At 51.5% G+C, this 11508-nt stretch overlaps 2 protein-coding genes across 5 annotated transcripts in view; one reads left to right on the top strand and one right to left on the bottom strand.

The window, feature by feature from the left end:
* The window catches only part of Wdr6 (WD repeat domain 6), a 14383-nt gene extending 5536 nt beyond the window's left edge, over positions 1-8847 (top strand). The window contains exons 2-7 of the mRNA XM_003476441.5: positions 4536-7017; positions 7116-7199; positions 7295-7411; positions 7508-7626; positions 7712-8319; positions 8449-8847. Coding sequence (XP_003476489.3) covers positions 4536-7017; positions 7116-7199; positions 7295-7411; positions 7508-7626; positions 7712-8175 — 3266 coding nt within the window. The 3' untranslated portion in view covers positions 8176-8319; positions 8449-8847. The remainder of the gene's footprint in view (positions 1-4535; positions 7018-7115; positions 7200-7294; positions 7412-7507; positions 7627-7711; positions 8320-8448) is intronic.
* On the bottom strand, positions 8381-11392 carry Dalrd3 (DALR anticodon binding domain containing 3). Of its 4 annotated transcripts, none has more exons than XM_063248831.1 (12): positions 11185-11392; positions 10794-11089; positions 10427-10683; positions 10266-10345; positions 10062-10187; positions 9673-9743; positions 9510-9592; positions 9320-9402; positions 9063-9239; positions 8871-8984; positions 8713-8781; positions 8381-8612 (listed from the first exon to the last, which is right to left on the bottom strand). In XM_063248831.1, exons 1-12 carry the CDS (start codon positions 11347-11349, stop codon positions 8493-8495), a joined length of 1641 nt encoding a protein of 546 aa, XP_063104901.1. In that variant the 5' UTR covers positions 11350-11392; the 3' UTR covers positions 8381-8492. The 4 variants fall into 4 exon arrangements, with proteins under 4 accessions (XP_063104901.1, XP_003476705.1, XP_013015287.1 ...); XM_003476657.5 differs by having other exon boundaries at positions 9510-9571; positions 11185-11388; XM_013159833.3 differs by having other exon boundaries at positions 8713-8794; positions 9510-9571; positions 11185-11388.
* Between the last annotated feature and the right edge of the window lie 116 nt (positions 11393-11508).

An 11508-nucleotide genomic window follows, 5' to 3' on the forward strand; every position in this document is an offset into this window, starting at 1 on the left:
CAGCTTTTCTCTTAAATCCTCTCTGCTCACTTTTTGCAGCTTTCCTTGGATCATCCACATTCCTGGCTTTTCCAAACTTCTGGGGGCTCCACTGCACCTTTGGCTTCATTTTTTTTTTTTTTTTTCTTTTGGTCTTTTTCCTTTTTATTGGTACTGGCGATCGAACTCAAGACTGCCTGCTTGCAAGGCAGGCCCTTATGCCGCTGAGCTAAATCCCCAGCCCCTTTTGGCTTCACCTTTACATCTTCACAAATTGCTCTCCCAGGGGCACACTGCTTGGCCTCCCAGGCCCTTTGCAATTAAGGTGGAAGCCGTCTTACCCTCAGAATTCATGCATTTTCCTTGCACCTAAAATCAGCACCTTGTGGATGCCGCCAAGGTCTGCTGCCAGCTGAAGCAGTAGCCAGGCTTTTCTCTCTCTTGACTGTAGGGGTCAGTTTCCTGGATCACAGGGCTCTGTTTGCCTGATTGTGAGAAAAAGCTTCTCTACATTGCTGCCATTCTGGAACCTCAAGTGGCCTCTGTCACCATTCTGGAACCTCATATGGCCTCTTGTCACCATTCTGGAGCATGGTGTTCTGCAGCCTTTTCCTCTGAAAAATTCTTTCACCTTTGCCTTGAGGCTGCAAAGGGTGAGGACCCACTTCTTGGGATGCCCCAGGGCCATCTTTCTTATCTCTCTGTTTCTCCTTAGTCATCAAAATCTCAACTCTGTCTTTACAATCCACAGCCTTCCTTCTGGCCAAACTCACAGCATTGTAAATTATCCTGCTGGGCTCTTTGCTCTTGATTTGAAACATAAAGCTGGGTAAAAGCCACCAACAATAGCCATGCCACAGCCTCAATATTCGATTGCTTTTTAATTTCCTTTTCAAGATTAATCAGTCCATTGCCCTTTGTCTCAGTCTCAGGCAAAATCTTTGGGCATGAGCAAAATGCAAACAAACTTTCTGCTAAGCCATAACACACATCATGTGGAGTCCAACAACCAATGCAGTCTTTCTTCCCAGCAGAAACCGCCCAAGCCTGGTCTTTACCATGAGGCTTTTTATTAGCCTTCTGGTCTCCTGAGCTCTGACCAGTATCTCCTCTACAGAACAGCCTAAGCTGCTCCAGCTCTATGCATCCAGGAAACATGTCTGAACCTTTCCAAACTCTGCCCACAAGCCATTTCCAAAGCCCCTTGAAAAACATGGCCAGGTATAGTCACAGCAAACAACCCCACTCCTTGGTACCAAATTCTGTCTTAGTTACTTTTTACTCGTCGCTGAGACATAATACCTGAAGCCCAAAGTTGGGAAAGGAAAGGTTTATTTTTTACAGTTTTTGGAGGTTTCAGTCCACACTCAGTTGGCTTCAAGGCAGGCAGGCATGGCTGGGCCGCTGATCATGGCGGCCGCCAACAGCGAACAGGAACTGGCAAAGAGCAAGACACACCTTCTTCCTGCCATTACATCACAACCTGGCTCCACCCTTATGTGGTATAGCACCGACACCATCAATCCAAGCACTAGACAATGAATGAATAACAAATGCACAATTCAAACTCATGAGGCCTGGGAGCCACAGACATAAACCATGACACCTGTCATTATTAGTTTTGTTTCTTTCCTTTTCTAATTGGTCTGGCTAAAGTTTCCAGAACTATGTTGAATAAGTCTGATGACAGTGGACATCCTTGAAAATTTTTGGTTTTGTGTATTTTGTAGGATGTCAGCTGTTGGTTTTATCAGGTTGAGATAAAAACCATCTATTCCCATTTTCTGTAGAGTTTTTTTTTTTTTTTTTTTAAATCATGAATGGTTGTTTGACTGTCAAAAGCTTTTCTGCATCTGGTTTTTGTCCTTGTTTCTGTTAATATGGTGTATTCCATTAATTGATTTGCATGTATTGAACCATCACTGGGATGAATGCAGTTTAGTCATGGTATACAATCTTTTTGATGATTTGCTGCATTCTTTTTGCCAGTATCTTGTTGAGGATTTTTAGGATTTTTACATCTATCTTTAATAGGGAGATTGGGCCGTAATTGTCTTTCTTAGTTCGGTCCTTCTCTGGTTTTGGAATAAGAGTAATGCTTGCTTCCAGGAAGGAATTTGGGAGGATTTCTTTCCTTTCTATTTCATTAAAGAGTTTGAGAAGTAGCGCATAGGTCTCCCTTAAATTTCTTGTCAAATTCAGTAGTGAATCCATTGGGCCCTGAGTGTTCTTTGTTGGTAGGTGTGTGTGTGTGTGTGTCTTTTTGTGACAGGGTTTCATCATGCAGTTCAGGCTGGCCTTGAACTCATTTTCTAGCTCCGGCTAGCCTTGAACTCGCAACCATCCCCCTGCCTCAGCCTCCTGAGTGATGGGACTATAAGCATGTTTTTTTTTTTTTTTTTTTAAATTGGTACCAGGGATTGAACTCACGACCGCCTGCTTGTGAGGCAGGTGCTTATGCTGCTGAGCTAAATCTCCAGCCCCAGCTTGGTAGGTTTTTAAGTACATCTTCAATTTCATTGATTGATACTGATTTATTTAGGATTTTTATATCTTGATTCAGCTTTGAAAATTCCTGTGTATCTAGGAACCTGTCCATTTCTTCTGCATTTTCCATCTTATTGAATACAAGTTCTCAAAGTAGGTATAGACAATCTGGATTTCTGCTGGATCCGTTGTTATTTCACCATTTTCATTCTTAATTGCATGGATTTGAGGCTTTTATCTTCCTTTTTTTTTACAGGGTTGGTTAAGAGTTTTCCAATTTGATTTAATCTTTCAGAGAAGTAACTCTTCGATACATTGATTCTTTATATTGTTTTCTTATTCTATATTACATTAATTTCTGCTTTGATTTTTATAATTTCTTCCCTTGTATGAGTTTTGGGCTTGGTCTGCTCTTTTTCTGGAAGCTTGAGGTTCAACATTAAGTCATTTATTTGAGCTTGCTCTGTTTTCCTGATGCAGTTATTCACTGGTATAAATTTTCCATGTAGGACTGTTTTTATTGTGCCCTGTGTGTTCTAGTGTATTGTATTGTCATTATTATTTAATTGTAGAAACTGTCTGATTTCTTCTTTAATTTCATCTGTGACTTATTGTTTGTTCAGGACAGTGTTATTTATTTATTTATTTAGTACCAGGAAACAAACTCAGGATCTCATGTTTGCCAGGCAGGTGCTGTGTTACTGAGCTATATCCCTGGCCCAGGACAGCATTGTTTAACTTCAATGTTTTTATGAAGTTCTTGTTGTTTCTTTTGCCATTGATTTTCAATTTCATCACCCTGTGGTCTGATAATATGCATGGGATAATTTCAATTCCTTTGTATTTACTTAAGCATGTTCTGAGTCAGTACGTAGTCTGTTTTGGAGAATGTCCCATGTGCAGCTGAGAAGAATGTATATTCTGATATTGTGGGATGAACACTGTAAACATCTACTAAGTCCATTTGTTCAAAAGTTTGGTTCAGTTCTAACATTTCATTGTTATAACTCTTTACTATTTTTTTAGTGGTGCTGTGTATTGAATCAAGAGTCTCATGCATGCTAAACCTATCACAGCGCCACAGACTAAGCTACATTTGTGTGTGTGTGTGTGTGTGTGTGTGTGTGTGTGTGTGTGTGTGTGAGAGAGAGAGAGAGAGAGAGAGAGAGAGAGAGAGAGAGAGGTCTTGCTATATAGTTCAGGCTGGCCTTGAACTTACTGTGTACTCCAGGCAAGACCTCAAACTCATGGAGAACTTCTGCCTCAGCTTCCCAAATGCTGGGATAACAGGCATGTGCCACCATACCCAACAGCTAGCATTCTTTATTTTATTTATTTATTTATTGCTATACTTCTTAAGTTGTATCCACTTGACTGAATGTGGTGGCACACACCTATAATCCAAGCTCTCTAGAAGCCTGGGGCACGAGGATAAAAATATCAGTCTCACCACAGGCAATTTAGTGACTTAACAAGACCTATCTCAAAATAAAAGTTAAAAAAAGGTGAAAGTCACCAAGGATTTAGCTCAAGCACGAAGTCATGAGTTCTATATCCGGTATCAAAAAAAAAAAAAAGTGAAAGTTTTGAAGATGTGGCTCAGTGAAAAGGCCTTGGTTTTTTTTTTTTGTCTTTTTCTTTTTCTTTTTTTTTTTTCATTTTTTTTTATCGGTACCGGGGATCAAACTCACGACTGCCTGCTTGTAAGGCAGGCGTTCATGCCGCTGAGCTAAACGCCCAGACCCTAAGGCCTTGGTTTTGATTCTCAGTACAGAAACTGATGAAGGGAACAGAAAGTTGCAATACAAAGTGAGTCCAGCTGGGTCAGATGTGGTGGTACACACATGTAATCCCAGCACTTGGGAGGCTGAGGCAGGAACTTGTTTCCAAAAAAGAAGCAAATCCAGCTGAAGCTGACCCCAAGGATTTGCTAAGGGTTAAAGTATGGGATTTTGCATTTGCTTACGTACATCAATAGACTGCATGCTAAGTCTCACTACCCCACCTCTTCTCTATGGGTCATCAGATGTAGGTGGGCAGTTCTGATGTGGCTCTTTGGCTCTGTCTAGGTGAGGGGCCTGATGTCCTGGTATACAGCTTGGATTTTGGTGGGCATCTGCGGATGATGATGAGAGTTCAGAACCTGCTTGGCCACTATCTTATCCATGGCTTCCGGGTTCGGCCAGAGCCCAGCAGAGACCTGAACTCAGAGGCCATGGTAGCTGTGTTTGGAAGCAAGGGACTCTGCATTGTGAAGATTGGCTGGGGTCAGAGCCACTACCGGGAGCTCTGGCGCTCTGGCCTATGGAACATGTCCGACTGGATCTGGGATGTACGCTGGCTTGAAGGCAATATAGCCTTGGCCCTGGGTCACAACTCAGTGCTGCTTTATGACCCTGTGGTAGGGTGCATGCTGCAGGATGTGCCCTGCACCGACAGGTGCACCCTCTCCTCAGCCTGCCTGATTGGAGACACCTGGAAGGAGCTCACTGTCGTGGCAGGTGCCATTTCCAACCAGCTCCTAGTCTGGTACCCAGCAGCAGCTCTAGCAGACGGCAAACCTGTGGCACCGGACCGACGGGTCAGTGGGCACGTGGGCGTCATCTTCAGCATGTCCTATCTGGCAAGCAAGGGTTTGCTGGCAACGGCTTCAGAAGACCGAAGTGTTCGGATCTGGAAAGTTGGTGATCTTCGGGTGCCCGGGGGCCGGGTGCAGAATATCGGGCACTGCTTCGGACACAGTGCCCGTGTGTGGCAGGTCAAGCTCCTAGAGAACTACCTCATCAGTGCAGGAGAGGACTGTGTGTGCTTGGTGTGGAGTCATGAAGGTGAGATCCTCCAGGCCTTTCGGGGCCATCAGGGCCGAGGGATCCGGGCCTTAGCTGCTCATGAGAGGCAGGCATGGGTTGTCACTGGAGGCGACGACTCAGGCATTCGGCTGTGGCACCTGGCAAGGTGTGGGTACCCAGGATTAGGGGTCTCAGCTCTCGGCTTTAAGTCCCCTAGCAGGCCAGGTACCCTCAAGGCTGTGACATTGGCTGGCTCTTGGCGACTGTTGGCAGTGACAGATATAGGTGCCCTGTACCTTTATGACCTTGAGGTCAAATGTTGGGAGCAGCTGCTAGAGGACAAACATTTCCGGTCCTACTGCCTGCTGGAGGCAGCTCCTGGTCCGGAAGGCTTTGGACTGTGCGCTATGGCTAATGGGGAAGGTTGTGTCAAGGTTGTCCCCATCAATACTCCAGCTGCTGCTGTGGACTGTGCCCTATTCCCTGGGAAGGTCCACAGCCTGAGCTGGGCCCTGCGTGGCTTCGAGGAGCTCCTGCTGCTGGCTTCTGGCCCTAGTGGAGTGATGGCTTGCCTGGAGATCTCAGCTGCACCCTCTGGCAAGGCCATCTTTGTCACAGAACGTTGCAGATACCTGCTGCCCCTAAGCAAGCAGAGATGGCACACGTGCAGTGCCTTTGTGCCCCCAGGTGACTTCCTAGTGTGTGGGGACCGTCGAGGCTCTGTGCTGCTGTTCCCCTCCAGACCAGGAGTGCACAAGGACCCTCGGATTGGAGGCGAGGCTGAGGCTGAAGCTGGGATGCTGAGAGGGGGTGGTGACACTGATGGGGACAGCAATGCTGTGGCTGAGTGGAGCCCTGTGTCTACCCTCCATTCTCTGCATGGGAAGCAAGGTGTGACCTCAGTCACCTGCCATGCTGGGTATGTGTACAGCACAGGGCGGGATGGTGCTTACTACCAGCTCTTTGTGCGGGGCGGCCAGCTCCACCCAGTCCTGCGGCAGAAGACCTGTCGGGGAATGAACTGGGTGGCCGGGCTTCACGTGGTGCCTGATGGGAGCATGGTCATCCTGGGTTTCCATGCTAACGAGTTTGTGGTGTGGAGCCCCCGGTCGCATGAGAAGCTGCATGTTGTCAGCTGTGGAGGAGGGCACCGGTCCTGGGCCTTCTCTGATACCGAAGCAGCCATGGCCTTTGCCTACCTGAAGGATGGGGATGTCATGCTATACCAGGCTCTGGGGGGCTGTACCCGGCCACATGTGATCCTCCGGGAGGGTCTACATGGCCGGGAGATCACCTGTGTAAAACATGTGGGTGCCGTCACCCTGGGCCCTGACTGTGAAGTGCCCTGCCTAGAGCAGCCTGACTACCTGGAGCCTGGAAGTGAGGGACCTGGCCTGACCGACATCGTGATCACCTGCAGTGAGGACACTACTGTGTGTGTCTTGGCGCTGCCCACCACCACGGGCTCCGCCCACGCCCTCACAGCAGTCTGCAATCACATCTCTTCTGTGCGTGCTATGGCTGTGTGGGGACTCGGCACCCCAGGAGGCCCTCACAGTCCTCAGCCAGGTCTGACTGCCAACATAGTGTCTGCTGGGGGTCGAGCAGAGATGCACTGCTTCAATATCACAGTCAGTCCAGACCCTAGCACCCCGAGTGGCCTTGCCTGCCACACCATGCACCTTTCATCCCACCGGCTAGATGAGTACTGGGACCGGCAGCGCAATCGGCATCGGATGGTCAAGATGGACCCTGAGACCAGGTAATGCATGCTGCTGGGCAGAGGCGTGACATGGGATCATGGTGCAGGGCAGGTGTGCCCACATTTGAGGACTGCCCCTGACAGCTCTGTCATCTTAGGTACATGTCCCTTGCTGTCTGTGAACTTGATCGGCCTGGCGTTGGCCCCCTTGTGGCTGCAGCCTGTAGTGATGGGGCAGTGAGGTGAGTGCGAGGGCCTGGGGATGGGGGTGTGTGAAGATGAAGGGTGCTGAGTAGTCCAGCACAGGTTCTGAGCTGGGCCATCCTCCGGCCCCCAGGCTCTTTCTCTTGCAGGACTCTGGGCGGATTCTGCAGCTCTTTGCTGAAACTTTCCACCATGAGCGCTGTGTTCTCAAGGTCCACTCCTTTACACATGAGGCACCCAACCAGCGGCGGTGAGGGGCTGGACAGTAGTCCTGCCTGGGCGGGAGGAGGGTCCCTGTGGTCTCCATCCCACTTAAATCACTTTGCTGCCCTGCCTGCGCTCCCAGGTGGCTGTTTTTGTGCAGTGCGGCTACCGACGGCAGCCTGGCCTTCTGGGACCTTACCACTGTACTGGACCGTGGCTCTGCGCTCCTAGAACCTCCAGCAGAGCCTGGCCTTCCTTACCGTGCGTAACCAGCTGCATCTGGGGCTGTGCTTCCCCCTCCCCGCCCTCACACACAAAGACCCTAAAAGCCATCTTCTCTCTCCAGGGTTGGGTACTCCCTGCATGACACTCCAGGCCCACAGCTGTGGTGTGAACAGCCTGCACACCTTGCCCACACGTGAGGGCCACCACCTTGTGGCCAGTGGCAGTGAGGATGGCTCCCTCCACGTCTTTGTGTTAGTGGTAGAGACACCAGAGCCGGAAGAAGCTGTGGATGAGCCCGAGCTGGTACCCCAGTTGCATGTGCTAGAAGAATACTCTGTCCCTTGTGCACATGCTGCCCATGTGACAGGCCTCAAGATCCTGAGTCCCAGCCTCATGGTATCAGCCTCCATTGACCAGCGGCTGACATTCTGGCGTCTAGGGCACGGCGAACCTACCTTCGTGAACAGTACTGTGTACCATGTGGCAGATGTGGCCGACATGGACTGCTGGCCCGTGAGCCCTGCGTTTGGCCACCGTTGTGCTCTTGGGGGCCAAGGGCTTGAGGTTTATAACTGGTATGACTGAGGAGCCCCACGGTGGCTAGTGTGCTGGGTACGGGGCCTGCTCACAGGCAGTGGAGCAGGGAACACCTGTCTGTGCCTGTGCCCAGCACATCTTGAGGGGAGGCAGTGGCAGCCGTGGGTTCCTGACTCCAGAGCAGGACTACAGGTGAGGAGACTGTTTCCTGGGCAGCCTGAGGGGATACCCTGCTTCCCATGACTGGACAAAATTTTGTAACAGAAGCAATTTATTTTGGTTCCAAGGTTCTAACATGTGGCTTTTGTTTTCTTTTCCCAGTTGAAGATTTTGTAAATGTCCCTAGTGGTTGGCCCTCTGTGGCCTTAGATGTGGCTGAGTGGAGGGAGACCCAGCAGAGCCAAGCCAGCATGGAGCACTTCACGGATGGCCCTCAGCAGCTGCAGGCGTGCAAACATCTGCCCAAAGAGGTGTGGCCGAGGCTCCTGAAGGAGAAGGTGCCTACTGGTCTCATCCTTTGCTTCTCTTGCCTTTACTCTGTACCCTTCTACACCTCCCACGTACCCCCTTTTGCTGGGTGCTCACCCCTAGGATGTGTACCCGGTTGTAGTATGAACTGAAGTCCATGCTGAGCTGCACCAGGAACTTGCATACCTAGAGACAGAGACTGAGTCACTGGCTTGTGTCTTTGGCCCAGAATAAAGTAGAATTTGCTGTGTCTGTCCTGGTGTGCTGGGACTTACTGTCTCCGTGCGAGCACTGATGTGAAGCCCCGGGCTGGTGCAGGTCAGGCCTGCAGTCTGGCTCAGCAGGTGTGGGAAGGGAAGGACACTATTGAAGAGCAGCAGCCACTCACCCTGCAAGGGGACAGGGGTGCTGGGAGGGAAAGTTCAAGCCTGCTGCTTGTGCCAGCTACCCAAGAGAGGGGCACTCACCTCATCGTGTAGCAGTGAGAAATCCAGACTTTTCACAGATGGAAAAGTGGGGTATAGACCTTGTTCCACGTTGCGCTTGTAACCCTCAAAGAGTGTGGCAAGACGGGCACAGTTATACATGACAAATATGCCACTCTTTGTGCCCTTTGTGGAGATGCTGCTGTCAGAGAGGAGGAGCTGGGGGATGGAGCCGGAGATTCAGAGAGGGTACCACAGCTACCAGCCCAACCTCAGTCCTGTGAGGTGCCCATGCTCACCTGACCCTGGGGTGCTGTGCTCAGCATCTCAAACTTGATGGTGGCCACAGTGAGAACCTCTAAGATCTCTGTCCACGCCGGGTCTGGGTGAGTTGTGTATACTGTCAGTCTCTGCACACAGGGAGCAAAGGGGAGGGGTGCCAATCACCTGCCCCTACTCCAGCATACAACCAGGGTCTCCCAGGCACACCTTGTACCCGACTGTCACCATGCTTCACTGTTGAGGCCTTGCAGACCTGAGCATGCCGGAGCCTGCAGTTGAGAAGAGAAGAGCTGGCGGGTAAAGTCCCAGCACAGACCCCTGGCCCCTATGTCATCTCCCCTGGCAGGGGTGGCCTTCTAACCATACTCACTCGTAGTATTGCAGGGCAGTCAGCGTCCTAGGTGCTACAGCTACTTTCACTGGGCCACAGACCAGGTGCTTCTGTGGAAGACAGTGGGGCTCAACTCTGTTGTCCTGTAACCACAATCTCTCAAGTAACCGAAATCTGCTGTCTCTACTACACCCTGAGCCCCCTTCAACCTGGAGCCATCACTCTTGCTGCCCTGCAAGCCTAGCCCTTCAAAACATTATCCTTCAGCCCTTTTCCAGGACTTCCACACCTACTGAGCAAACCAGCTCAGTAATTTCAGTCTCCTCCAAGGCCAAGTGTCAGTTTCTGGATCCATCAGCTAATACGCCCTTTTTTCCTCCAGTTTCTGAGGATTCCCTGAGGTTGGGGGAGCTCCACCATCAACCTACCTGTCTGAGAGGAGCCTGGTCATCCAGTTTCCACCAAAGCAGGTCTAACTTTTGTTGCTGGAACTCCTCTTCACAGCTCACCAGGTGTATGACCATACAGCTGTGTGGGTCATTTGGGGGCCTGGCCTTATAAGGAGAGAGGATAGTCACCGCAGAGGCAGGCTATGTGGTTTGTTAAAGGTCGCAGGACTGGGTGTCACTAACCAGGCCTGGGTAGTTGCCCTTGGGCCAACACCAAACAGCTTCCTGCAGCTCAGCTAACACACACAGCAGATCCTCCGTCACTGCAGAGAGAACACAGATGCTAAGGCTGCCCAAGGGCAGAGGTACACCCCTCTTCGGCTCTGCTTAGCCCCAAGTCCCACCCAGACACTTGTCCAGGTTGGGGTCATAGCCAGCCCTGTAGCCCTGTTGTTCCACCAGCTCCTTCAGGCCCAGGCTGCCCAGGACACCAGGCGGTAGTGTCTCCTGGTTATGAGCAGTCGGGAGCTTCGAAAGCACAAGGTTTCTCAGGATTTCCGAAGATGCTCTTTCTGAGGAGGTGGGCCAGTCCACTCGAAGTTTTTGCAGGAAGGTTGATAAATGCGGGTCCTGCACTGCAGGAACTAAGCGCACGCACACCCTGTAAAGTGAGGGGGCAGCCTCAGCCTGTGCAGCAGCTCCGTATTGCCACCCTCTGTGCCTGCCCACAAGGTCTCACCCTTTTCCACCTTGGCCTCGGCCTGCGCTTACCCTTGACTTCGCAGAGCTCGTGCCAAGTGATCGGCTACGATCACGACCCGCAGCTGGCTCAAGCGGAGTGCACCAGGACTACAACGCAGCGCCGGGCAATGCAGGAGGATGCGCAGGCCTTGTGAGGCCAGGCTGTCTGGCGTGGCATAGGAGTCCACGGCGCTGAGCACGCGCTCGAAGACCACAGGCCTCTGAAGCTGGAGCGACAAGCCCGCTGGTGTCTGCGCGCAGCGCAGCACTGGGGCCACCCCGGGGCCCTGCAAGCCGGTGAGGGCGTGAAGCACATGCTCGGGCACCTGCAGACAGGCAGGCAGGCAGGCAGCCAGTGAGCGGGAGCCAATTCCCGATCCTGCCAGGGCCGGGTCACAACTCCCACCCTGCTCATGCCCACCTGCCCTTCCCCGAAGCGCGCTTCTAGTGCGCGTCGCGGTGCCAGGAAGTCTCTCACTCGCAGGTGCTGTGCATGTGTCTCTTTGAACCACACTGGGTTGCCAGGCCCTAAAGCCGCATTTAGGGCTCCTAGCGTCTCCCCTATCCCAAGACGCCCAGTCGCCATGGTGACCGGAAGGAGCGCGGGGAACCGGAAGCAAATCTTCGAAGGCGGAACTTCCGGCAGCACCTCCGGGAGGAGGCGGGGCTCCTGGCAGCGACCCTAGAGTTAACAAGTGTGTGGGAGTTGAGGGGCGGCACCGGCCTCCCCCCTTCGGCGCCCAGT

This window comes from Cavia porcellus, unplaced genomic scaffold (genome assembly GCF_034190915.1).
Source record: "Cavia porcellus strain 051 isolate PalLab524CR breed Dunkin Hartley unplaced genomic scaffold, mCavPor4.1 scaffold_5, whole genome shotgun sequence".
Lineage (NCBI taxonomy): Eukaryota > Metazoa > Chordata > Mammalia > Rodentia > Caviidae > Cavia > Cavia porcellus.